The sequence below is a fragment of the Gallus gallus genome, chromosome 1 (genome assembly GCF_016699485.2).
Source record: "Gallus gallus isolate bGalGal1 chromosome 1, bGalGal1.mat.broiler.GRCg7b, whole genome shotgun sequence".
In the NCBI taxonomy this organism is placed as follows: domain Eukaryota; kingdom Metazoa; phylum Chordata; class Aves; order Galliformes; family Phasianidae; genus Gallus; species Gallus gallus.
In genome coordinates, this window is record NC_052532.1 from 71,352,681 (window position 1) to 71,379,376 (window position 26,696).

The 26,696-nt window shown below is 39.4% G+C and overlaps 2 protein-coding genes across 49 annotated transcripts in view; one reads left to right on the forward strand and one right to left on the reverse strand.

The window, feature by feature from the left end:
- The window catches only part of PPARA (peroxisome proliferator activated receptor alpha), a 278,561-nt gene extending 271,322 nt beyond the window's left edge, over nucleotides 1–7,239 (forward strand). For 45 of the 46 annotated variants that reach the window (XM_046942569.1, XM_046942389.1, XM_046942408.1 and 42 more), the window contains one exon: nucleotides 15–7,239. In XM_046942569.1, coding sequence (XP_046798525.1) covers nucleotides 15–262 — 248 coding nt within the window. In that variant the 3' untranslated portion in view covers nucleotides 263–7,239. 46 annotated transcript variants of the gene reach the window in all.
- Nucleotides 7,240–8,531: 1,292 nt separating this feature from the next.
- Nucleotides 8,532–26,696, reverse strand: part of CDPF1 (cysteine rich DPF motif domain containing 1) — a 50,016-nt gene continuing 31,851 nt past the window's right edge. Inside the window, exons 2-5 of one of the 3 annotated variants that reach the window (XM_040697680.1) lie at nucleotides 18,450–18,569; nucleotides 17,538–17,568; nucleotides 16,135–16,246; nucleotides 8,539–10,127 (exon numbers count right to left, since the gene is read on the reverse strand). In XM_040697680.1, coding sequence (XP_040553614.1) covers nucleotides 9,978–10,127; nucleotides 16,135–16,246; nucleotides 17,538–17,568; nucleotides 18,450–18,483 — 327 coding nt within the window. In that variant the 5' untranslated portion in view covers nucleotides 18,484–18,569 and the 3' untranslated portion in view covers nucleotides 8,539–9,977. Of the gene's footprint in view, nucleotides 10,128–12,930; nucleotides 15,409–16,134; nucleotides 16,247–17,537; nucleotides 17,569–18,449; nucleotides 18,570–26,696 lie in introns of those variants that run through there. The other 2 variants (NM_001030772.3, XM_040697683.2) reach the window with 2 other exon arrangements.

A 26,696-nucleotide genomic window follows, 5' to 3' on the forward strand; every position in this document is an offset into this window, starting at 1 on the left:
TGTTTTGAGAATAGATCGTCCTGGTCTTGTAAATGTAGGACACATTGAAAAAATGCAGGAGAGCATTGTGCATGTACTGAAACTGCACTTGCAAACCAACCATCCTGACGATATCTTCCTCTTCCCGAAACTTCTCCAAAAAATGGCTGACCTCCGGCAACTTGTCACAGAGCATGCTCAACTTGTTCAGATAATCAAGAAGACTGAATCTGATGCACATTTACACCCTTTACTGCAGGAAATCTACAGGGACATGTATTAAGGATTTTTAGTAATTTTTCCACAATATTTAAAGACAACGGCAATATTAATAATAGATGGGAGCAAAATCACTTGCACAGCTATCAGCTGTTCACTCGGTTCGGAGCGTGAAAAATGCAGAAGCTAAGTAACTGGAGTGCTACAGGTCTTTTGGTTTGAGTTCTTCTGTCTTCTTTTGAATGAGTTCTGCAGAAAAATACTGACCGTAATGTTCATGAAGCGCCTTAAAGCAGTTCTTTTATTTGGAAATCCGAAGATCGGTAAAGAAGATGTATTTGTATAATAAATCAGAATGTTAAGAAACAGAAATGAAAAACAAAAAAGTATTTCCTCTTGGCTTAGTCATTTTAGAGTTACAGTAACAAATTCAGCAAATTCTCTCCAGTTATAAGCACCGTCATAAAGATGATGCATTCTTGGCTAATGGTAATGACTGAGAAATAACTAATTTCTTTTTGTTAGAGGCAATCAGTCTAGGTTTATTGAATGACTGTATATTACTGCATAATGCACATATAAAAAAACTGAAAGGCCTTTCTTGTGCCATTGCTTGAAATCCATGGAGCACAGTACAGCTTGACATAGCATAGCATTGGTATACTCTAGGATTAGCACACTGAAAAACAATACTTTCAAGAAATGAAATAAAATCCTAAGCATTATCTAAAATACAGCAGGTAGTACCTATTCAGGTTTTTCTGGAAGAGTAAAAGTGCTAAGTCATAGAGCAGTTGTTTGGAAAGGAAATACAAAAATCTCTCTGAGGAAAAATGTGTCTAACTATATGTAGCTTGGAAAACTTGCAATAGCTCAAGATGCAGTTTTGACTTAAGAATACAACTTTGAATCAGCCAGAGTTCTGGACAGACAGGAAAATCTGATCCTAGTCCAGAAAAAAACAACAACAACAACAACAAAAAGAAGTTCAGCTGTACAGTATTGTAGTGCAGTGATAGCTTACTCTGAAGAAATGATTACATAGGAAAGGTACCCTCCTTCTTGTCCTGTGTTTTGGCAGTATGGAGTTCATTGAACTTGTTTACTTTTCTTGTGAGTAAACTTCTTCTTTTTTTTTTTCTTCAATTCTCCGCTCAGATGTATTTCTAATCTTTCATAGACCTTGCCTACAGAAGTAAAAGCTGAGTTATTTTACCAAATTTTCTCCTTCTCATTAGAACCATAGTAGATAAAGTGACAAGAAAATGGAGCTTGTCAATTGTCTAATGTTATGAAAGAGAGCACAACTGAGACTGAGTTTATCATATACCTGAGGGTTTTACAATAGTACTTACTCTTGATGCAAAATAAGCTACAAGGAAACTGCTTGCCTATGGCATTTTGCAGGGTCCCTCATTGAGACTAATGCACAAAATGTGAAAGCAAGTATTAGTTACATGCAAGGCACCGTGCTAGTTCTTTTTCTTGACATTTTTTAATCTGGTAATTTCAGTTTGTTACTCCTGTATTTCACTGTTTCATAACAAAGGTTTCAGGAGCCAGTCTTAACATTTCTGCAATAGATAGGCTTTCAGTGCCATGGGATGACACATTCTCCTTGTTTTGTTTTAGCTTGTTTGGAAACATTAGAATCTTAAACATTCTCTGAATGAATTAAGATGGATGAAGTGAGAACATCATGTATCGATGCTTACTTAGTTATGTTTGTTTTGCACAGGCCCACTGGCATGGCTAGGCACTGAATAAATTACTGGTTTAACAGCCATTTAGTATTTACCTAGATGATGGCCATTAGCAGAAGTTTTAGTGTGAAATACTAAAGCACCAGCCTCAGATTTGGTGACTATCTAGGGCAAGATAGAAGAATTAGATACATACACATAGAAGTCCCTCTTTTGCCTTCCCTGTCAGTTACCTTCTCCCTACAGCTGGGTTGAATAAGCATTATGTTACAGCTCCTTCAAACACTTCAGTAAGAGAAGATTGTTGGTCTTACCGGGAAACAGTGGATAAGAAATGGGTTGTCTGCTGTGTCTTGCAACAGTACATAGTATGCCCTCAGAGATAACAAGATTTTATCAGTGATGCTGCTTGATTCTTCAAGTCGGCCTTGTCTCTCTATGAAATGGTGGCTTTCGGGCATAAGACAGTCAGCAGTGAGACATTTGATAAGCCATATTGCTTACTCAAAGAGGTTGCCAAAATCTCACGATGGCATGCTAGCCATCTGTGCGCACTGCATCCATCCACAGCAAGTGCGCAGTGCTCAGCACCGTGCAGCTGATGGCAGTGGAAATCCTAACGTTGGAAACTCCAACAGCCAGCTGGCTCAAGTTTATCTTCTGCACAAGTGTAAGCCGCATTTTCTCCCAAAGCGCAGTCATGTGCAAAATGCCAATTTGAAAGTTCTCTTCCATTATTTGCATGTACTTAAGGTTCTCAGAACAAACAAACAAACAACAAATGAATAAATAAAACAAAAACAAACAAACAGAAAGAAGACAAAATCACCGTGGAGAAAATGTATTTTCCCTGTTATTGTTTCCAAAAAATGGCTAACACACTTAACTGAAACAGAAAAGTTTCATAATAAATGCTTACATTTGGCAAAATTACAGAGAATTTTAAACAGCATCATAGCTATTTTAGAAGCTTCTTTGTAACAGGATCCCATCACAGGCATTAGGAAAGTGTGTTATTTGCATTGTTTTCCTATTTCAGGTGCATTCTTTTAACTAACAAAAGAAAACGCAGGCATTTTTTGAGTAATCCCTTTGGACACCAGCATTCGATTTCTATTTTAAATTATATTGCAGGCCTTTAAATGTTTGGAGAGTATTAAAAGCATGGAGAGTCTACATCTGCGAGTTACATTAGTATAAACAAGACGATAACGTAGCTGAAAATTCTGGATAAACTCCACTGTCTCCAGGTTTGCACTGTGCATGGACCCACAGACTCCTTCTGTGGAGATATTCAAGACTCACCTGGATGTTTTTCTGTGCAACCTGCTGTAGTGAACCTGCTTTAGCAGAGGGGTTGGATTCGATGATCTCCAGAGGTCCCTTCCAACCCCTGTGATTCCGCCGTTCTGTGCGATTTTCAAGGAATGAAACAGAGCAGACAGTTCACTTGCATAAGTGTGCAAAAGGAAGTTCTTAATGTAAACCTTATGCTTCTAAGAAGTTATATCTAAGACCTGTGTGGATGACTGAAGTAGATATTTGCCAATTAGATGTCAAAATTACTCAATTTATGTTCATTTTCAAGAAGTCTGGAGTCTGACAAGTTTTAGGTATCTTACTGAGGAGCTCTCAGCATCTGCACATCGTAGAGATCATTTAATATTTTAAAATGTTCAATCTGTGGAGAGAAATAAAGTTAGCAGATTTCAGGATAAAGATTTAGTAAAGGCTTACTAGCTTGTTACTTATAGTTTTGATCTGATTCTTATCTACGCTAGCTTATTTTAATGTCATAGCATTGAAGACACCTGGTTAGGGACCAGGTACCCACAATGAGCTTACAGCCAGAGGCAACAGGTGGATAGGGATCCTAAGGAGCAATGGTACAATTTAGGATTTCAACAAACCTACCGCCCATTCACTTTGGAGGGTGTTTCTGTTTCTTTGTTTTTGATTTATTGGTAAGCCATAGGTACTTTAGGAGCAGGGAAAAGAAAAAGCAAAGAAAAATAAGGGTTTGTTTCAAATAATTAGGAGTACTCATTTTTAAACTATAATATATTGTTCAAGGGTATTCTGTTATCAGTTTGATAGTGCACAGCTGTCTTAAAAAAACAAACAAACATTGCATTGTACCTTATATAAATTTCAGAAATCCACTTTTATTTTAAACACAAATTGACTGTCAATAGATGGGAATGTTCTCCACTTACAGAAATTGAATCTTTGTTGGCTTTTAAAGAAGTGTTCTTCTTTTGTCATTTCCATGTGCCTTTGTGCTTTGGTTCTAGCCAGCTGCTAGAAAGCTGAAGTGTTGCCAAAGAGCATATTTTAGCTTTATTTCTGGCCTGCACAGATTTAGGAAATACCAGCAGTTGCACTAAGTCCGTTCTCATGAGAGAGCTAGCACAAGTTTGCAAATCAAAGAGCTTATAATAAGCATCCAAACATTTGTTTGTTTATTCAAACTGCTAAAGCTTTGGAGATTTATTCATCACAGGAGCTGGGTCACACACTCGTGAATTGAAATTTCCTCCTTATTTCTAATGGGAAGCCTGGACAACCCGCGCATCGTATCAGACAAAGAAATTGGAGATTGCACTGTAGCTGCTTCTACTGTGTCTAAAGAGGAACAATTTCAGCTCTGTCTCTCCTTAAAAGCGACCACGTTACTTAGTAGAAAATCCACATCTGCCTTTAACAAATGCATTTGCAGCTGTTGGGTTATTACTTAAGGATAAGTTCTTATAAATAATGGACCTTCACTGAAAACCCTGACCCCTTAGTAAGTGTCAAAATGTAAGGTTTAGTACAGCATCTGGTACTTGCTTATATCTCAAGTGCTTTCTTGATAATAAGTTGCATATATATTTTTTTAATCTAGGGTTAATGAGCTCTGCTATCCTCTCACTAGAGATTTAAATTATATGTGGGTTTGATCTGAGAGTATTGATCGTATGTACTATGGAATTTTTTAATTTAATGTAATGCCATTTCTTCACGTTTTGATTTGTAAAATATAGAATATAATTGCAAGGTATAAACTTTCACTAAATTATATTACAGAGGTGCTTTAAGAAAAATATGTAAATTATTTAATTTAAATACTTGTTTCATACTTTATCTTGTGAAGCCTTTTGTACAGCGAGGAAAGATTTACTTTTATGGGTAAGGGTGGTGGGCCTTAAGTCAAAGACAAGCATTTATTTATTCCTGCCTGGGCTTTTATTCCTGTCACAAATTCTGCAGCTTGTCACCGTTTGGCATTGACAACTGGCACCGCATTTAAAGCTGTACTTTCGCATAGAACATAGACTGCCTTGAAGTGAGTCTTTGGTTAGGATGAAAGCTAACCTACGGATGCTTCTTTTCTGAATTTCTTAGGCAGCGATGGAAGAGAACTTTAAGAGGTACCATCAGATGTGTCACTTTACGCTGTAAATATGTCATATAAATGCATTGTTAACTAAACCCATCCTAGGGCAAGGGCATTCCTCTTCTGTTTTCCCCAGTGTGCTTACAGCTTTGTTACTCCTTCAGCTTCTGAAGCCTTTTCCCCCCCTTAATCTTCTTGACTGATTGCATCAGTGTTGTCAGATTCCACTGAAACCTTGTTTCAAAACCCAAGTTCTACTGCAAGGACCTCAATTTCAGCTGAGCTGCCTCTGCCCAGGGGTAGGCTACAGGCACAAAAGAGATTAATCTCCATACAGGCTGGGCCTTAAGAATGGACTGGACTGCAAGAGCAGACATAAGGTACTTAAAAGCCATTTTAAGTATTTTGGTATGTTTTCTCAGGTTGGATATGCATGAGCAGTAATTGCTACTATGGAAAAGAAAAAAAAGAAAAAAAAAACAAGAAAAGCAGCACGACCAATGCAAAAAGTTTTAAGGCATTCTTCACCCCTGAAAGGAAAAAAAAAACAAAACGGTGGTGATAAATATTAGCCAACCAAAATACTGGCACACTCTCCTCCTACTGCGTAGGAGTACAGCATAAACATTCAAAATCTCTTCTGTGATGTGTAATGGGAATCGTTAAGATTAGCAAAACTGCTGGGCGATTCACGTGCGAGTTGCCACACATAGAGCCATCCACATCCAGGCTTCGCTACCTCAGGCACACCTGCGTGCTACAGGAAAGTTTTGCTGCCCGGTGTAGGAACTGCCTTCACGGAGACGCAGTGCTCTTTGGAGCTGCTGGGGATGAGCAGGCGCTCGCCACCAGATCCGCTCAGCAGCTGTGCTGTTCTGTCGGCTGACAGTCACACAGAGGACGGGAAGAGGCCTCTTCAACGAAATCCCTCATCCCGCTCCCTGCAGGGACAGCTCCCGCGGGCGGCTGGCAGTGGGAGGCCGTGGCTCCCTCTCAGTGGCCACAAATATTTTCCTCCGGTTTCAGAAGCAGAACATTTACGGCTTCCTTAGTAACAACAAAGCTAATCTAACTTCGAATAGTGCAGATTTTAAGGAGAACACCCCTGATGCTGTTTGACACTATCTGTGGTGTCAGCTTCTCAGATGAGCCGCATTTCATATTGCTCCTGATATTTCACAACTATACAATCACTCTGATTTTCCTTAGGAATGTAACGATTTAATTACACCACGATGTTAAAACCCTTTGCGGTGTCTTAAATTGTCTGTTATCTGATACGACTGAAAAAAGCACATTTTTGTTAGCGTTGCCAAATCCTAATCAGTAGAGCTAACAAGTGTTTAATTGTATCAAGATAATGATATTAAAGAAGAAGAAAAAAAAAAAAAGACAAATCATTGTTTCCAGACACCTTTTGTTTTATTATTATTATTTCTAGAGGAGTTTTGGGGTGTGTTTTATTGCAAAGAGCTGACATTTCTCGAAGGGAGTAGTCAAACCTGATTCCCATGGAATGTGTTTCCCAGTGAAATCCCACTCAGAGCTGCCAGGTTCCTGAGGGTCTTTCTGTCAGATCGGACGCAGGTGGGATTTCCAGGAAAGAATGGCAGCCCTGGGCTCACAGGGACTTATAGGAAAGGCAAAGTCACTTACACAAGCGTGAGTGTAAAAATCCCATGTGGTGTAACGTGATGATGGCTTCTCAGATGTTACCGGCCTACCGAGATAGAATGAAAAAACTTGGAACTTTTTTACATTGTTTTTTTGTTTCCTTCTCCTTTAAAAAAAATAAATGGTTGGATTCACTGCTTGTATAGAGACTGGTAGAAACCTCTGTGCTTTAAAAAGAAAAAAAAAAAAGTTATCCTGCAAGATTGAATGTAAACACAATTAATTTGCAATATGTTTTTTGCCTTAATGGTTTAAAAAAAAAAAATAAAGTATTTTTAAAATGAACCTAAAGGCTTGTGCTGATCTTTTACGTCCAGGACAATCATTCATGTCAGTGTTGTGGTTTTGAGACAGGCAGAGCTGTTACACTCTGCTGGTGGCCTCTTGCACTTTATCCAAAGCAGTTGCCACGTCTTAACTGAATCCCTTCCAATGACCAAACGCATCAGTAGCTTTTAAGTACACTAAGATAGTTCTGCTCTGACCTCTTGTACAGCTTATGTCCTCACCTGGCAATGTGTGCAGAGTCAGAACCCGGGGTGAGCAGGGCTTCACATCAGGGATGCTACTTCTAGCAGTGACCAAGAGTGGACAAAGTGAGCTTTGGTAGGAATGGCTGCACTTATTAGGGGGGGGGGGGGTGGGGGCAACAAATGTCTGTTTTTAGAAAGAAGTATTACATATGCTTACCATATAATACGTGAGTATTACAAGGGTTTTTTAATGACAGAATAATATTTGAAGTATCTCGAACGTGTGGATGCTTGTAGATTAACTGTTAGGAATGCATGTGTAACATACAAACGCATCCCTTCCTTTGCAAACCCAGGGATTTATTGAAGTGGTAAAACGGTGCTGAAGGAAAATCACAGCAAATAAACATTTTTTTTTTTCATCATCTGTATGCGGCAGGATCAAAGGCCTCGTTTTCAGCAGCAGAAAGTACCCAGAGAAGCTGATACAACCCAACTGTAAAGGCTCTGTGCATACTGAAAGGAAGGACCCACGGCTGCTAAGTCGTGGTAAGCTTAGGTATGATGACAGCATTCGGTCTGTAAAAGCACATATATACCAACACGTTGTGATAGAGAGCGTAATGCCCACGTTCAGTAGGAAATATTAGAATGCAGAATATGCAAGTAGTAACTGTCAGACCCAGATAATAACTCCTTGTCATTACAGGAGATCCCTAATCACACGTAGGCCAGCTTTCCTTTCCTTGCACAAAGACCACAGATGACAGAAGGGCACAGAGTAGGTTGAATAAGAGGAGAAACAGCACTGAGAGCAGAGGTCCTTCCCAGCACTGTATGGGTGCACCTCCCAGGCCTCCAGTATCTTACAGCCCAAAGGCACACTTTCATTCAGATGCAAACTGCACTCACCAAGCTTTTAAAACCTACTTTCAGGCTAAGAGTTAACATACAGCCTGTTGCAAACACTGTGTAATAAAGAAAATAAAAACTTAGGTAATGTTTTAGAATGACATTTGCCTGTGTAAACATACCATAGGATCTCATACTAAGTATGGAGGGGGTGGGGGGGAACTGTGTGTAACATGAAACTGAAATTTAATACCACTAATTTTAAGCAAGCGGTACATTACTTTATTTGAGAGTAACTTCTTATTACTGCAGAAAGGAATCTGAAATGTTGAGTTCTAACAAGTATCTTTTTTAGGCAATTAAAGAGGTCTCTGCATTTCATGCCCAAGAGCAACTAGAGCTTGAAAAACGTTGTAACAGATCCATGATTGCTCCTCTAGTAACTGCAAGAAATTCCAGTCTCCAACAGTGGAAACCAATACACGAGGTTCAATAAAAACACAATGAAAGATTCCAGGCCATTAGAAAGTCTTAAAAAACATAAAATAACTCATTAAAATTAGCTTAATTTCTTTTAACAGATACGTGGCTGATTCTTCTAAAAGGACTGTGTAAGTATAAAACAAATTATAAAGCTGAAAGAGTAGAGAAAAGGAGAGATATTAACCGAGGCATTGATACTGGTTCTGAACCAGTGGCCAAAAACCTTGAATAAATAACACGAGTGTGGTGATTATGGAGCATTCTGGACACATCCTCGAGGTGTGTGACTGATTGATTATATTAACATATGAATGTTCCTTGTAATTACAACAAAGTCAACACAGACATTCATGAAGCCAACATACAAAGAAATTGCTTTTTCTCCCAGCAATTATATATATATATATATATATATATATATTTTAACTAAAACTGTGTTTCTCAAATCCTGATAGTTCAATTGCCCGCTTCAGAAAATAGAGTTTAGTAGCTGAATTTCCCTATTTTCAGATTAAACTAGACAAAGTAACCTCTTCTGTCACTGTGCAGAGATGGACTGGAAGACAGTGCAGAATGACTGCAGATTTGTATCCTTTTAAAAATTATTATTTAAAAAAAAATTAATGTTGCTATCATAAAAGCACATACTTTCTGTGATAGGATTGACATCAGAATCTCCAATTTAGGTATTTCTGTGGCTATCTATCTATGACATTTTGTCCTACTAGTTTTATTTTGGACTTAAAAATTAAGCTTTGAGTTCCTTCCTCACTGTAATCTTACTAAGCCAGCAATGGGAGGTTAACAGTTGGTACTTACTTCCTTGGACATTCAGCGAATTAAGTCAGACATATCTCTCAGATTTTTCATAACAGTGGAGGAGCATCAAGAACACAAAACATTAAAATAGCAAATGGGAAATTTGGATGTAGTTCCTATGCTTTAACACTATTTAGTTTTTTGCTACGTACATTTGACAAGGCCTGCCTGCCACTCTTTCTGCTTTTTCGGCACCTCAAGGCCATTCTTTTGGTGCTGCAATTGCTGCACAGTGATGGTTGAAGCCAAAGTAGTTGTGGGGAAATGCGTCACTGTTTCCTGTAGAAGTGAGCTAATGAAGGTCACTACTTTAAAAGGAGCAACATAATAGTCTTAAAAAGGAGAGAGGAGGAAGCTCAGCCAAAGAACTGTCTCTCTTTCTTGGTCTTTCAGTATTTATGTTCTTGAATCCTTTTTTTTCCTAGTCAAGCATTTTGACTGGGGCTTCCTTTTATCCATATCTTCTTGTATTTCCAAAGGAAAAGCCTGTAGGTTTTCATTCACACAGGGGAGGCAGAACCTTTTGGTGTAGAACAGACTACATTCCTGTAAAGAAAACAGTATTAGCTGTACACACAAAATGGAACTGCTTAGTTTCCAGTCTCATTAAACCACACCTATATGTAGAATCTTTATTCTGAATTAAATTATTCTTCTAGGTTAAAATACACCAGCAATTTTGTTTCCTCTGTCCAGTAATTCTAACATCTGATTTGAGGTACTGAATGAAAAATAAAAACTGGACTGTAACAAAAACTAACCAAATAAACAATTATGTTACTTATTTTAAAGAATTGACCTTCATCAGCTCAACACTATAGAAAGCAGTTACTGATTTCCTTGCAATTGGCTTTTTCCTTCAAGAGCCATTCATGGATCTCCTGGTGTGATCACTAAATTATAAACAAGATGTAGTGGGTAAGCTGAGCTGCTGTTGCTGATGGATTATTCCTGTAGAGTTAAACACGAATGAAGACATCAGACAGATCAGAACATCTTTCTGGGAGTAACAGATTCTGTGGGTTTCACCTAAACAGCAAAGTTCTCCTCTATTGCTATGCCTTCATTTATCTTCCCAAGATTTCTCCCTGCCAGGAGGATCTTTCAGCTTACTGAACTGGCATTTGAGATGTGAAGTCTCAGAAAGCTCTTCTCGCCAATTTCCATGAAACAGTGAAAGGGCAAACACAAGCACAAAGAACATAGGCCAGGAACAGTAAGCTCTGAGACTTTAGTTGCATACTTTTCTACAACTACCAGAAAACTTAATTGTCTTTGTAATTTGCATGTTTGCGTAGCCCCGGGAGAATACTTAAAGTATATTACATGAATATCATAAAGATGTCCAGTAATCAGAAAAGAAAACTGAATTTAATTCAGCTGAGACAATTCAACAGAGATTTCATCCTTTAACTGAGATTTCACCCATTAACCTCCGGTACTCTCTGATTAAAAACTAAAAACATGCATCGTACTAAAGGTTGAGTGGACATCCCTTGCCAAATTATTGAAGGCAAAGTATTAAAATCTGTTGTGCGCAAAGATGTTTTCCCTGCCCTTGAAATGGAATGGCTTTGTGATCTGACATAGTTAACATCTGATTTAGTTAAGAGTGTTACAGACCCTGTATTTATTTTCCACACAGTTAGCTCTAACCAGATGCTAGAATTATTGAATGGGATTATTGAATATAGAATAGAATCACTGAATGAATAGAATTATTGAATGGGAAGAAGCAAAATTGCTGGGATATTTTAATCTATTTGCAGTGCAGAGTTCAGACAACTGGAGGAGAAGCTTATTGAAGTGTTACTCTTTAGCCCTGCAGTGAGACTGAAGTTCATGGTTCTCCCGCCGTGCAGATCACTAAATTCCAAACAGGATTTAATAAGTAAGCTAGAGCAGTGTTACTGATGGATTATTCTTGGGGATTTAAGCATGAATAAAGACATCAATTCAGATGGATCAGGACATCTTTCTGGGTGCAGTAGATTTCAAGGGTTTTACCTAAATAGCAAAGTTTTCTTCTTGCCACGATGGTTTGCGGCTGGCCTTTCTCTAAGAACTTGGTTTGGATACTTCTGCATTTCTGTTCTCACTTTTGTTTCCCTTGTCACTCACTGTCTGCACTTCAACAGTAGGTACCACATGATTATATCAAAATCACAGTCACCTTGCCTCTGTGTGACAAATTCTCTTCATCTATTGTCCTTTTTTGCACCAGTTGTCAGGCTTTTGCACATTCAAAGCCATGTGAGGCCCTGCCCTCTGAAAAGGCCCCTGCATGGTCTCCACAGCCTATTGTTTTTTGTCCTTTAATATCCTTAATACATTAAGCTGCCAGTTACAAAGGGAAGATTAGGCTTTAAGTTGGCCCTGCTATTGTTGCCTGTATTACAATATGGCACACAGCTCCCCAGGCCCTCAGGTTAACTTCATGGCTCCATAGGGATGGCCACTGCACCCAAAGATTCTGCTTAGCAGTAGCAAAGGCAGAAGAGGCTTTTGCCCCACTCTGCAGATGGGAACCTCAGACATTAAGACCAAGCTCCTTACAGACATACAGGTGCTCAACTTGCATTCTATTAGCTGAGATGAGTTGCCAGCTTCTGCTGATTTCCACCTATGGGGCTTATGCAAAATCATGCCTATGACCCACGCACATCCGGATTCCAGGTACACACACCTATAGTCCTCACACTCCTCTCTCAGTCATGAGATAATGTAGCCTACCTGCTACGAATTACATCTATTACGTATATCCAAGTCCTTTGATCACTGTCCTGACAAGGCTCCATCCTTAAGTGGACAATTCTTTAACTCTTTAGTATGTTTTATGACATCCACAAACAAGTCAGGAGGGGGCATTTTCATTCGGTTCAGGCAAAACTGAGCTGTCAAAGCTGACTGACAGAGTTTATTTCTCTTCTCATGTAGATCGTGTTAAAAAGTAATATGGACAGCAGCATTATTTTTAGCGTGCTTATAAAGGAAACCCTATGTAAAGGAAAGGTTCTGCCTAACCTTCTTCAGGACTGACCTTGCATGACTGAAAGTTGAGTGGAAAGCAGTTGTAGTGTTACATTTATCACTTAATACCTACAATCACATCCAAGGTCACTGTTTACTCAGATTCTGCTGCAATTCTGAGCAATAACAGATGCAAATTGCCCCCTTTCTTCATTTTTTTCTTTGAAAGTCACTTCTTTTAAGTGTTTCAAACCTATTTTTAGTAAGTGTTGCAATAAAAGGAAATACCTGCTTTAAATGACTAACATGGTCACATTACATCATTTCCTCTCCCCTTTAATGAAAGAGAAACAGGAAAAAGGCACTCAGTCCTTCTAAAGACTTTTAAAAATATTTTTATTATCCTACTTTTTACAGTGGTTTGGGGGTTTTGTTTTTTTTTTATTTTTTTTTTTTGGCACATTTTAAGACAATCATTAGAATTACTTCCAGTTGTACCAAGTGTACTTATCAATAACGTGCTAAAGACTGGTTCATTAGGGTGAGTACAATGCAAATTGACTGTAAAATTAACATAGCGAGACTTCAGAGACTATCTGAAGACGTGAGCTTATGAACATCATATAGAACATAAATCATGACTTTCCTTGGCACAGCAGCTGTAAAGACCCTTCAGCTAGCATGGAGTGTCTCAAGAAAAGCCTAAAATCTGATTCTTAGATACAAAAGCTAGCAAATTAAATCCAATCCCTTTGCCAAACCTAGGGTCAGAAAAGTCTTATTTTTACTACACGTTAGTCTGGTACTATATTTTGAGTTAGTAGAGAAATGTTAGCAACCTGTCACTGAAAGCTTTCCGTCATATTGCTCCAACCTCTTTGCAAATGATGATCAAGAAAATATGATTTTCTTACTTTCGATTCCCACGTTATAACATCATGGAAACAGCACAAGGCTCAGCTGATGTACTTGGGTCAAGCAATAGCAGGAATCAGAAACAACCCACAGAGATATTATCATAACTTTGGCTCTCTCTATTGCCTTGGATAAGTTTTTAACTCCCTACACTCTAATCTTCCCTACATGAAAGAGGAATAGTATGTATTTACCTACTTTGGTGTGGGTGTTTAAAGCATTAATTATCATTTCTGCAGATCTCTTTCAATGTTACCTAAGCAGCATTGCTAAATAGATTTGGAAACCACAGTTGTATGCATGATTCACTATCTGGCCTGGCCAGTTTGGTAAGGAATTTATTTTCAATAATTTATGATTAAGGTTTTCCTTTGAGTGATACCATTAGGGGAAACCTGAAGACTCAGATAACAAAAAGTAAATGCCTGACGTATTTACACAACAGCTAAAATAGGCAGGAATGCAAAAAGCTTTAAAAGAAGCTTTTACTAGTTCACAGCTAATGTCTTCTATACTGCCATGCTCTAGATTAACTGAAACTGTTACTAAATCTTTCAAAATAAAAAAACACGCCTGCATTCAGAAGAGGAAGACTATATGGAAGGACACTGAGAGGCTGAACCTCAATATTTCTGATAGGTTTAATTGCCAGCCTTGAAAATATCTGTTGAATTCTTCATAAATTCAACATACTTAAATTGTGAATGCAAATAGCAAAAAGAGCTCCAGTTTGCCCAAAGTGTGCCTGAGTTACTAATCCTGTGCCTCTACATAGGAGGGGTAAACCTGACTTGCTAGGGCAAGAATCAAGCTCGTTACCCCTAACTATGTGATCTGCACTTGCCTATATGCTCACTATTAATTTGGCTGTTTGTGTGTGAGTGAGGCAACCACCAGCCCAGACAGGGATGTTCACTGTCACAAGGAGGACCTTGCTCACATGTCAGCTTTACCTTCACACTGTGTACATGCACACAACTACACAACTGCCTTAAGCTACTTGGCTCTACAAACTCGAGTCCAGCACTTGGGCTTCATCTGATTCCCACAGGAATCCTCAGATAGTTCCAGAAAGAAAAACAAATCTCAGTTGCAAACACTAATCTTTTTTTTGATTTTCTTTCATTGACATGACAGAACAGACTTCAAAAATGGTAAACAAACATAATCAGGAGAAAAGTGCTAATTTCGCACTCCTCCTATAGCAGTGTAATAAATTCATGCTCAGTAATAATTCCCTGCAAATCAGAATAACACTTAAACTTGTCCAAGAGTCTCAATTTTCTTTCAACTGTGTTTCTCCAACCCTCTAAATTTTGTGAGCATAATTTGACCTTTATTTTTAACTTAGGAGAATTTCCTCAGTTCCAACACAGAAATAGTCTGGCATTGGCATATGAACTGCCTCAGCTGCCCACATTATCTCACTTCCTGCTCTGAGGATGCCACCAGCGTTGCTTTGTCCTACCAGAAATATATCTGGCCACCAAACAACATGAGAAAAAAAATTCCACACCTTTACAAAGTGCATGTCTTTTATTTTTTTCTCTTCGTTTGGCTGGCTTTTTGTTTTTAAACTCACATTACTAGCTACTTTTGGCAAGAATCGTGTCACTGAAGCTAGCCCCTTGAAAAAGCAAACAAAGAAAGGGCTGAAAAGGTTGAATTTGAAAACTGCTGAAGCTGACACTTAAGATTAAGGTGCTCAGATACATGCTATTAGCTGCACTCCAGATTTAAGCACATTGCTCCGAGATAAGGAATGACCACCTTGGAAGAAAGGCCAGGATTTGGCTGCTCTTAGGGCAGTGGCATCTGGTTGAACAAATACATGCTGTAGTCCATTTAAATGATCAGGTGACATTTCCTCCTGGGTTGACTCATCCATGCATCCTGACCACTGCATGAGTTCCAAGTCTCTTTCAGCCACAAAACTAGCGTGCTGAGGGAAAGGAGTAGAGCCTGAATTTTCTCATTCATTGTACTGCCTTAAAGAAGCGTAGTACAGCCTCCAGACAGTGATAACTGTGTAACAACTTGTCTTCATTTTTGCTTTGAACTCACAGCAAACAAAGGGACCAGCCCAGCACTGAGGAGAAGTTATTAAGACAACTGTAATTTTATACCACCTTTCTGGACTGCACTCAGATTTCATAGCTTCAAGTTGGTGCTGGCTGCTATTCAAATTCATTCTTCTTTAGAGAGCTATCACAGCATTGCACAACTCTCCTCTCTGTTTAATTTCTACATGAGCTCTTGCACATACAATGGTGAGCCTGCATTGCATATGCAAACCTAATAATCCATGGATGTTCGTGTCCTCTTTATGGAAAAATTCTACCATTGTTATAATACAATATACTATAAGGAGTAACCTTATGGTCTTGAAGTAGTATGTGAAGTCCCCTGCATTTGCATGTGCTGAGAAATTAGAAGAGTCTGCACTGTGTTTGTGAGGCTGGAGTGTGCTCCTCAGTAAATAGCACACTTAAAGTTGCTGATTGTTTCCATTTATTAGCTTTATCACGGGGAAATCAACAAGAACATACAATTAGCCAGCCTCAAAAATAACATGTTTGGGTTTTTGATGCGTGGTCCTTCTCTAATACGTCAGCAGGACTGGGACAAAAAGAAATGATTGAAGAAGTTTGTTCTGTTTGTTACTTACTGCACCAACACACACTGTTCTTCTACACAAACTGCACAGAGACCCAAGGATGAGGAATTTTTCCTTGTCAGGGGTGAAAGGGTCCTTCATGACATAACTGTCTTCCAAAATCCTATAAGAGAATAATTTCACACTTTTAAAGGTAAGCCTCACCATATGGGAAGAGCTCAAACAGGGAAATCGGGGAGGCTGAAAGGGTGGCAGCCTTCCCTCCTGGTGTTGCATGAGGCAATGTAGCAGCTATGCAGCTCCCTTCTTCTTCAAAACCAGCATTGTGACTGCTTTCTGTCTATAATGCTTCACTATCTAGCTTTCAAGATTAGGGCAATTGGTGATAATCTCAACATTGTCCTATTGGGTATTTTTTTAATGCTTTGCTTTCAAGTACTTCTTATGGTCTGTTTTCATGACAGGCACTCCTTCACACAGCCAGTTTTAGTACTTTCTCAAGTTATTACCTCAATTGCACAACTTTAAGTAGGATTTCTCTTCCAAAGCTGCATACACTGAGTATAAAATAAAAAGAGCCTTTACTGCTCTTAGTTATGTCTGTGCTGTAAAGCTATGGTTCTTAGGAGCAGCTAGCACAAAGCAGGAGCTGCTAGCACAAAGCATTACAATGATCCAATATATTCTTCCTTTGTGTCAGAGACTGTACTGTTTGCTTCAGGGTAACATTTATTAATAATTTGCATTTATTAATAAATTGGCAACCTGCTTGGGAAAGATAAAGCCTTGTTCTTCCTGGGAGCTCTAGGCAAAACATAGCAGAAGTCAGTTTGGTGTCTGTCCGCACCCTGCAAGGCTGGCTTATTTCTGCATATAAATCAATCTTGAATTCTGTAGTAATATGGAGTATAATACGTATTTAAAAGATACTGTTAACTCATACTAGCATCTTTAATTGCCTGCATATAAACACACGCATGTACATGAGCACCTGTAGGTGCATTCTTTTCTCCCTCCACTCATAGAAAAAGGGGCCTTTCACCCTTTCATTGTTAGCAAGAAGCTGGCATCTTTACATGGCAGATCAACTCCTTAACAAGTCTTCTAGCATATAAACACTGGATTATCTTTGCAAAGCTTCCTTTGCAAGATTTTCAGGCTTGATGTAGTCATCATCAGCATAGAGTCCAGGCCATTGTACCAGCCTTCATGTTTGGCATATGGTTCCTGTAGCACTGCACTTAGGACTAGTGAGTAGGTAGGAAAATAAATCAAGAAAGACAGTATGTAAAGCTATTTCTTTTATGCACATACAGAAGTGTTACGCTACATCATTATTCTTTTGCTGTTTGAATCTCAACAATTCAGTTAAAGTCTAGATGTTAAATCCAAGCTTGGATAACCTAGAGTTAAGATTCACATTCAGCTTTAATCCAGACTCTTTACAAAAGTACCTGATCAAAGGGAGTCCATTCCTCTTCCGAGCTGACAAAGAGAAAATTAGTAGCACTGTGGGATTTGGAATGATAAAAATACAGCTGTCTAAGGATAACAAATCTAATCTCAGCTGAAGTCAGTGGTGATCAACGGCTGCTTCCACTTTATAAGAAACCGAGCAGCCTTAGAAGGGTGAGACACCGAGTATATACCTGATTTCCAGTTTGTTCCTGAATATCTTTGCCTGATGGATTCGTTGACTAGGATGGCCTCAAAAGAACTGCTCACACATTTAAAGCTAAGTGCTTTGTTTTGTGGTGAATATGATGTCTGCAAACAAAGCACTAACTGCATTGTTTCTGGTCAAACTATCCCTGCTTGGCAGAGATAGAAAAGGCTTAAGTCTTCTAAAAAGTAAATACGTACTAAATTGCCACACACTTTAATGCCCAAGAATTGTCTAGTACAAAAAAGCACCGCTGTTCAAAACTCCACATGTCAAACAGCTCTTAAAAAGTGTATTTACCATAGATATGAAATTCATGCTGTGTTTACATGTTGCCCAGCTGACACAGCTGTGAGGTACAGGCTATTCCCAGAAAGGCTGTGCTGACAGTCAACAGTATTCTAGTAAGAAAATTATGGTATAGGTAAATTATAGGGTGGCCACTAAGTTAAGAAATATGCAAAATACAAGTCTGTCCACAGTACTGAAGCAGGATTGGAACGATTTTTGTTTTCGCTATCAAGACTGACACTTAAAAAAATTGCTTTCCTATGGAAAAAGAAAGTCACTAAGTACCAAATCTTAGGTTCAGAGTCAATATAGCATATTACTGGGTTAAATCAGCACACACTGTTCTGCAGTACAAGGTTTCCAATGCCTTGAGCATAAATGAAGTCTGTAAAACATGAAAGACTATACTTACACAATAGAGTGTGTGTTTGGTGGCTTCTGCCCATAGTACGTGTATGGAGCTGTTAAGCCACACAGCTGACACTTGAATTCTCCTGTAGGCTCAGGTTCTTTGGAAGAATCCATCTTTAAGCTATTAACAAGAAAAGCAAAAATATTTGAGCTCCAAAATGCAGTTACAGGACCATGCCTGCAAGAAGACTAAAGACATGAGACATCCAGCATTGCAAACTAAATTCAGAGGGAAAATTGGCTACTGCAAATCCTAACTAGAAAACATTTTCTCCCAAACCAAGTTGTTTTCCCATGTCCCAGTTAAATTTCCAGATTTCTTAGATAGGAGTCTAAAATAAAAACTTGCCTATTAATTTAGAACCTGATACATGAAAGAGTTTAGGTAGCAAAGCACACAACTGTGATCTGGAAAATCTGAGTCCTATGCTCCCAAAGTGCCTCTCAGGCCACAACCTTCCATCGGCTGTTCAGAATTCCAGTCCAGTTCTGCAATGCTCATCTCTTCTCACCAACTACAAATGGAGTCTGTGAAAAGGCTTGGGACCTCACTGATGAGGCAGGTAGGAGAAAGGTGGGTGCTGCAAAGATTTACTATGTCTTTTTCCTTGCATCTGGTTCACCTCCTCAGTTTTGGTGGCTCCCTATGGAAACAAGGCTAATGTAATCACACCTTGTGTAGAGAGAGCGTTGGCCCATTCAAACCACACAGGACAGAGGAGCAGGTCCCCTCAAAAATGTTTATGTTCTATACATTTAAAGAAAACTGGCAGAAGAGGGAAGGAAGACTGTTTTATCTTTACTCAGAATAGCTGTGAATTTCTATAAATGAGAGAACCTGCATACAGGAAAACTATTATCCATCTTTCTGAAAGGCTTCAGTCACCCACTACAATGATGTAGCTATCAACTACAAGATAGAAAATAAAACGTGGTGTGCTCCATCAGCTCTGGTGCTTACAGTACTATTTGTTTAAACTTTTGGCCATGGATTTCCATTTGGGAGCTTATCCTACACCACTATCACTTTATTTGAGAGTCACACGCTGCAGTTTTCAAAAAGCACAGTGCAGCAAATATTCTTTCAGGACTGATTTTTATGTGTAGATCAAGCACAGCTGACAACATGCGTGCCCAAAGCTCGCCCCAGTCTATGAATGTTATCACTTGTTTACAGTTCAGGAATCCTTGCTCATCTGCACCATCTTCTTGAATGGACACTTTCAGCTGGCAGGACAACTTGAACTTTTAATTAAAGTCTTCCCACTTTGCATGGCATGCAGTTCTCAGCTGTAAGCCTGTCAGCTTTTTTAAGTGAACTAGAGCTGGTATCAAGTAGTTCAGAAGGTAGGCACTAGGAACTCAGATTTGGACAGTATCTGAGCTGTCATCCAGGACAGCCGGTCATCCCCCCCTCTCTTAGCTTTCCATCTGCACCATTCCCCTGCAGAGCTGATTCAATTCACTAAGGCCACATCTCTGTTTCAGCCCAGGACGGGGGTATGCTTTGGGAATTAATTGCATAACTGTCCCCACTTACCACACTTGGTCTACATAAAACTCAGCTGAAAGATGTTCCAGAAGCTTATCTAATACACTCCAACCCGAATGTCCAACGAAAGGGCATTCGGTCTACAGGATAGGACTACACAGAGTCAGAAACACCCTGATGCATACAGAGTGGGTATCCAGTACCTGGCATCAAATACATGGCTTTGCTCCTATTGCATCATGTTACTTACAACCAGCTACTAATGTAGTCAAAAGTAAAAGAGCTACTCTTTTTTTCCTGTTGCTTTTGTGAGCTACATTGGCTTGCAGAGGAATCCAACAACTGTTAACAGCAGTAGATGGTAAGAAGCAAAACCATAGAGACAGAAAGGGAGGGCTGAGATGAGGGACACGTATTTTCTCTTTTCAGTGACAGTAAGCTGCTATTTCTGCTCACCCTGTGTGGTGAAACTGAATCCTTAGAGACACATGCTGCTAAGGTGAACTGAGGGCAAGGTGAAGCAGAGCTGTGACTACTTGACAGCTAATATTCCAGAAGAACAGGGAGCCTCAAGTTCCCCAGATGTTACAAGGCCTCACTGGCAGACATACAGTCCATAAATTCCTGCTCCATTAAATTGTGAAATTTAACTTCGGGAATAATCACCCTTACCTTTTAATTCCTTCATTCACCACCATTCCCACTGCCATTCCTGGCATTTCAGTGGTACGAGTTCTTCAAATGTAACACAAATGGATCTGGGTACTGATCTAATAAATAAATCCGACTCTTAAATACCTTAGGCAACTACATTTTTTTGGGAAGTGATGTAAACCTTGGATATTATGTATTTTACCTTGCCCACAGGGATGTGGAAGAAATTTAATTAACTGAAGTGCTTTCAGATTTTTCAGTTAGATATAAAGCATGTATGTGGTATATATTTCTCTCTGAATATTAAAATTAGGAGTCTTCAAACTATACACAAACTCATATAAGAAGTCTGCTTTTTGAATCTCACATTTTAGGTTTAACATATAGGCCCCCAAACACACCTAAGGTTACCTTTTTGTCAGCAGTCAGTAGCAATACCAAGACACTCACCTGTCTGAATGAAATGCAGTCTAGAACACTGTATGCAATTTTTGGTCATCATTTTTTTTTTTTTTAACGAGAAATAATTAACCCCATAGGGTATGGAAAGTCACTTGAATTAAAATAGACAACATAATCAGTGATCCTTTCATTAAGATTAAGCAAAACACCAAAACAAAACAAAAAACAAAAACAAAACACACACACACAAAAAAAAAAAAAACATAGAAGAAAGATATTTATGGCAGTGGGGATCACAGACTTTGGAATGAATGTGTCCTTATTCCAAGTCAAAAGAACAGCCCAGGCTTCAGAGATGAAGTGTGTTGGATACAGGGACACCAGCTCTCTTATAAACCTCTGGCATGTAGAACAGTATCTGTTCAGTGACTACCACGGGGAAGGAATGATATCTACGTACAAACAGATTTTTGGCTAGGCCAGTTGAAAAGCATATGATCCTGCCTGCAAGGCACAGGTGAACTCACAATGCTTTCCATTTTAGTCCAGGCTTATACGTCACTAGTATCAGCTGCACCAAGTTTCACTTCATTGCAAATAGCACTTGTTCCAAGAGCCTGTCTACACAGTAGCACTTAGGAAAGTTAAGGTTACTAACTGACAGTTCACACACATACAGATTACAGGACCAATGCTCCATTTGTAATTAAAGTCTGTTATATAACAAAGCAAGGTTGTCATCCTTCTGAAAAAAAAGAAAAAAAAGAAGAAATTTAATGACAGGTGTAATAAACTTTTAGTTTATGCATGTGCTTCACACCTTCAGTCTAAACCACCAAACATCCTACTCTCACGCAAAGCTTCTACTACTTCCAAAAAGCTCATCTGCAATTAAAGAACCTTATTTGCACCTCAGATAACAAATGCACAGAAGCATTTCTGGGATAGATAGACAATGACAGACTCTAAGCTCATTGCTTTGGTCCTACATACAGTCTTAGCAAGATGTCCAATATGAGAACTATGACAAAGTATCTGCCTCTCCTCCAAGCAGATGTACAGTAAGAGCGAGAACTAGTTCCTCTCCAGCATACCAACTACAGGATGAAGGATCTCTTGAGGAAGTAAAAGCCAAAGAGATTAATCCTTTTATCACCATGACAGGCAAATCTGTGACCTCAAGCGACTCAAATCATCAGCAGTACTAACATTGGGTATTTCTCTTTTCTCCAGGATTTTTTTAAGCACAACGTCCCAGCAACATGCCAAATGCCTTGATGGGATGTAATGAAGAAATCTTTAAGAACAGCTTGTTTAGAATTGAATTCTGTGTTTGTCATCTTGGCTGTAAGCCCCAAGGCACTTTAACACATACTTACTTTAAGCACACGCATAGCTCTTCTGAAAAGAACACGTTTGATTATGAAGCAAAACGCTGAACGAGCATGCTCAGCAGAAACCTGCCAAGTCAAGCCCAGAACGCTGCAGGACATATGTGAGGTTGGCCCACGTGTCACAGCAAAAGGCAAAGCATAGACTTGAATGCCGTGCTGAAGAAATAATTGCAGTAAAAGAAAGGAGCAAGTTAGATAGCGCTGCTCTAAAAGTGTTTCTCCATGCTGTGGCTGATACATGATATGGATGGAGGAAATGGCTTTTAGTGCAGTTCTCTAGGGACTCCTAAAAACTTCAGGGCAATTCTGCTTGGAGCGTTCTGCTAACAGGTCTAGAAGGCATGCCAGAAACAATAAATCACCACTAAACTGTCAGGGTCAGTGGCAAAGCAGTGACACAGATAAGTAATCTGATTTTCTCTGCTTGGAACCTTGTTAACACAAGTCTTTACAATGTACAGGTTAAAGCCCCTCTTGATATTACACAAGACTCATGTATTTCTAAATCACCAATAAACTAAAGAAACTATACAAGAAATAAACTGCTTACAAATAGACATACTTTGATTTGAAAGAGCGTCAGATAAAACCAACACTGACACACCTTTAATCCTCTCCAATTAAACCCGTTTCTTTCTGCTGCCAAGATTTTCCTGCTGTACCCAGTGATCATGATGATGACCTATTAAAATATTCACAGCTTGATTCCCTATGGAAAGGAGTGTTCTCTATTGGAAGGCTAGGAGCCACTGAATACATAGCCTAGTAAACATCAAGTTATTCTGCAGTATTTGGTGTGGTATAAATTTAAACACACTTCAACATCAGGAATGTACTCACCTCTTTCAGAAAAAGAATCTACTGCCTCACTGCCCAGCTAGTAGGTGTAATAGCAGAACCTTCTTCCTGCTCATTAATCCCCAGGTGAACAGCTCTCTCTCTCTCCAGTTCCTTTATGCTACTGCCCTGAAGGCACACTTAGGTCGCTTGCTGGCTGCCTCCCTGCTCTTTCTGTGAGCTGACTTACCTTGGATTCACAGCAAAGAATTAGTCTAGAAATGCAATTTAGCCAAGTGTGGCCATTTGGAACTTTTACCTTTATTACCTCTCACAACGATCACTTGACTGAATTAAACTTGACTTGTTGCAGCGACTTCTCTCTTCATTTGGGTGCTGGTATTGCTCTCTCTGCTCAGAAGGAACTGAGATCACAGCAGGACACAGGCTTCCCTCAAGGTACAGGTCACATAGCAGGCCCCGAGTCCTGCTTTTTAATGACAACTAGTGGGACTCCCCATGGCAGCAGGACAAACAGCCCTGCCAGGGGTTATCCCAAGCGGCCAGCCCTGGAGGCAGACACAGATGGGAAAGTGAGCATGTTTTCTGAGCACCTGGAGGGAAATGTTTGAATAGGGCGTGCCAAATGAAAGAGCAGAATAATATAGATTAAAAAAAAAAAAAAAATCAAAAAACTTTCCTAATGTAAAAAGGTTTTAGGAACACAAGATGAATCTCAAAAAGACACCTGTTAATATGGGATTTAACAACGCTGAGAAACAAACAAACAAGAAAACCAACACCTTAGCCCAACCACTCTTTGCTTGAATATGGCAGCTAGCCAGCTCTGAATTAGACAGCACTTAGTAAAGAATTTCAAATTAGGTGAGAATTTAACAGCTTCACGCAAGAATGCTGCAATAGGGTGCTGATTAACAGGCACATACTACTGCCCCCCAGTGGGACTGTCGGAGCAGCACAGCTCTGGCTGTGGTGTTTATTCGTAGCTGCTGGGGATTTCTGGTTCAGCGGCTCAGTTGTTAGGAGGGCTTCAGTTGTAAAAGGCCAGCTATGCGGATCGTGCAAGAAGAGTGAATTTCTGCATACAACAAAAGCAAGTTGCCCAAGTATGCACCGTAGAGGCCATTCCCAGTCTGTCTGGAGAAGCACAGCGAGTGTTGGATCTCTGTCATGTGACAGAACAGTGCTAACACAGGGAGCAGCAGCATCATTGGATCTTCCTTTCCACCCACGCAAAATTAATCTATCATCTTTTCTGTTTTTTGGGTTGTTTTTTTTTTTTTCCTCTATCTCCCTCATTACTCCTTCCTCTTCTGCTCTTCCAGTGGACTTTTCTAGGCAGAGCACAATGCTTATCACATCGTGACCACAGTCCATCCCAATGATTCTATAGGAAAAAATGGCCCACAAATTGAAAGAAGGCAAATTCGTTGCTCTTCTCGCAGCAGTTACAGGGACTTGGGGGAGAACAGCTAACACAGGAGACCAACCAAGTGAACACACTAAAAAGAACATCAGTTCTGGATTACAGCTATTCTTTGCCAAAAAAAGGCAAAACAGATCTGAGGTTTAATTTCAGTAGATCTCCCTTCTGGTATAGACCCAATAAAGCGTGCTACAGCCATGTTTCACCCTGTCCTGAACTGACTTTGTCTTCCCATCAAACTGCAGCTCCCTGTTACAGCTTTGTTAGATTTATAACCATGGTGCTGAAGGTGAAGATAGTAAGGCTCTATGAATATGTAAGCTATTCCCTTCAGTTGTCCTTTAAGAAAAGTTATGGAGGACCACACGTACCAATCAAAGTATCAGCATGGTTAAGTACAACCTAAACTTAGCATGACACTGTTCAACAGCATAAAAATAGGAACACCGAGATTTTGTGGAAATAGGGGAGGAGGTGTGTCAGAGAATAAGACACTGCAACTTGACATAATCCTGAAAGAAATAAATATAGCTTCAGTGATTTATCTCCCTAGAGGAAGCAAAGTTGGTACTGATAGAAATACCCTCTGCTATGTGGGTTGCATGTTACAGTGTCCTTATTGTGAGAGGCAGTGCTTGTTTTTCCCTGAGATCAGCAAAATATTAAGCATTAAGCAACTTGAGGAAGAGAATTCTTTCCAATAAATGTGACTGATGCTCTCAGTTTGTTAGGGCTGAGCTCAAGGTGAGGACTGCATAATCCAGTTAATGGAGTTAAGCAACACCTCTAAAAACAAAACACAAAACCGATGAGGCGTGGTGGTATGGGGTACACATCACCAGCTTTGAGAAAGCCCAAGAACAGAACAAAGTGCTGTACCTACTATATGCCTAACACTCTAACGCATATAGCCTCACAGACCTTCTTGTAGGCACGTCCATTTCCCCTGAAGGACGCATTCCTCATATTTCACTGTCCCAGCTGTTGTGATCAGTGAGCATGAGCCACCGAAGTGAGAGATATCCCTAGCATCTTTGATAAAGGATAGAAGCCCACTCTCACTTAGAGAGTTTCCTTTTCCAGAGCACTTGCTGAGAGCTCTCAAATTCTTGGGGAGAATGGGTCGGTGTGGTTTATTTGTATGCTTTTTTTTTTTTCCATTTCATTTACAGTCTACAGTGTAAATCAGTTCCTAAGACATAGACTAGCAGCTGCAAGTCTTCCTCACTTATGCATATCGTAAATTCCTGTTTTCTGTACATGTAGTAACATGAAATAAAGTGAAATCACCCAGGCACTAAGATTGTAGATTTTTAACACGTGTGCAGGTTAATCTGTTTACTCTCTGAAAGACTTTGCTCCTCAACCATTACCTGAATTACTCTGCCAAAAAAAAAAAAAAAAAAAAAAAAGCAAGAAATAAGGCTGAACTTATCTCTTTCAATACCCAGTACTCTCACCAGGTAGTTATCATGGCCCACTTACAAGAATTGCTTCCATAATTTTCCATAGGACACAGAAATACTGCTTGTTCTTAGACAGTGGGAGACATCCGTTAATACAAATAGCCCACGTTCTGTATTCTGCAGTCTGCCCTCTACAGCGTGTGCTTATGCTCTTCCTTCCAAGAAGGTTTTCTGAACAAATCTACTCATCCACACATCACAGATAAAACAAGGAGGAGACAGGTTTTTCCACACATGTGACAAAGGTATTTCACCCTTCAGATCTCTATCTGTTCAGCAAGAGTAACTGGGGCTAAGATCGCACTGAGATCAAGGATGAGAACATGGGCTGCAAGGTGGAGCTAATCAAGTAGCAGTGTTCACGGAGTATACTTAGAAATTCTATATGCCCTTTGTTTGTGTCTTCAGAGTGTGTAAAAGTACTGGATATAGCTATAGATAGCACTTTAAAATGTTGTGACATTTGTTACAGATTTAAATGCACATCTCCTTTTTAGACATACAGATACATGTAAATATGATTAATAAGAAATAACTTTACTTAGTGGTAAGGAAATGATGACAACAAATGAGCAGGTGGGAGAAGAAGACTTAGTCCAAAATGATGATATTATAT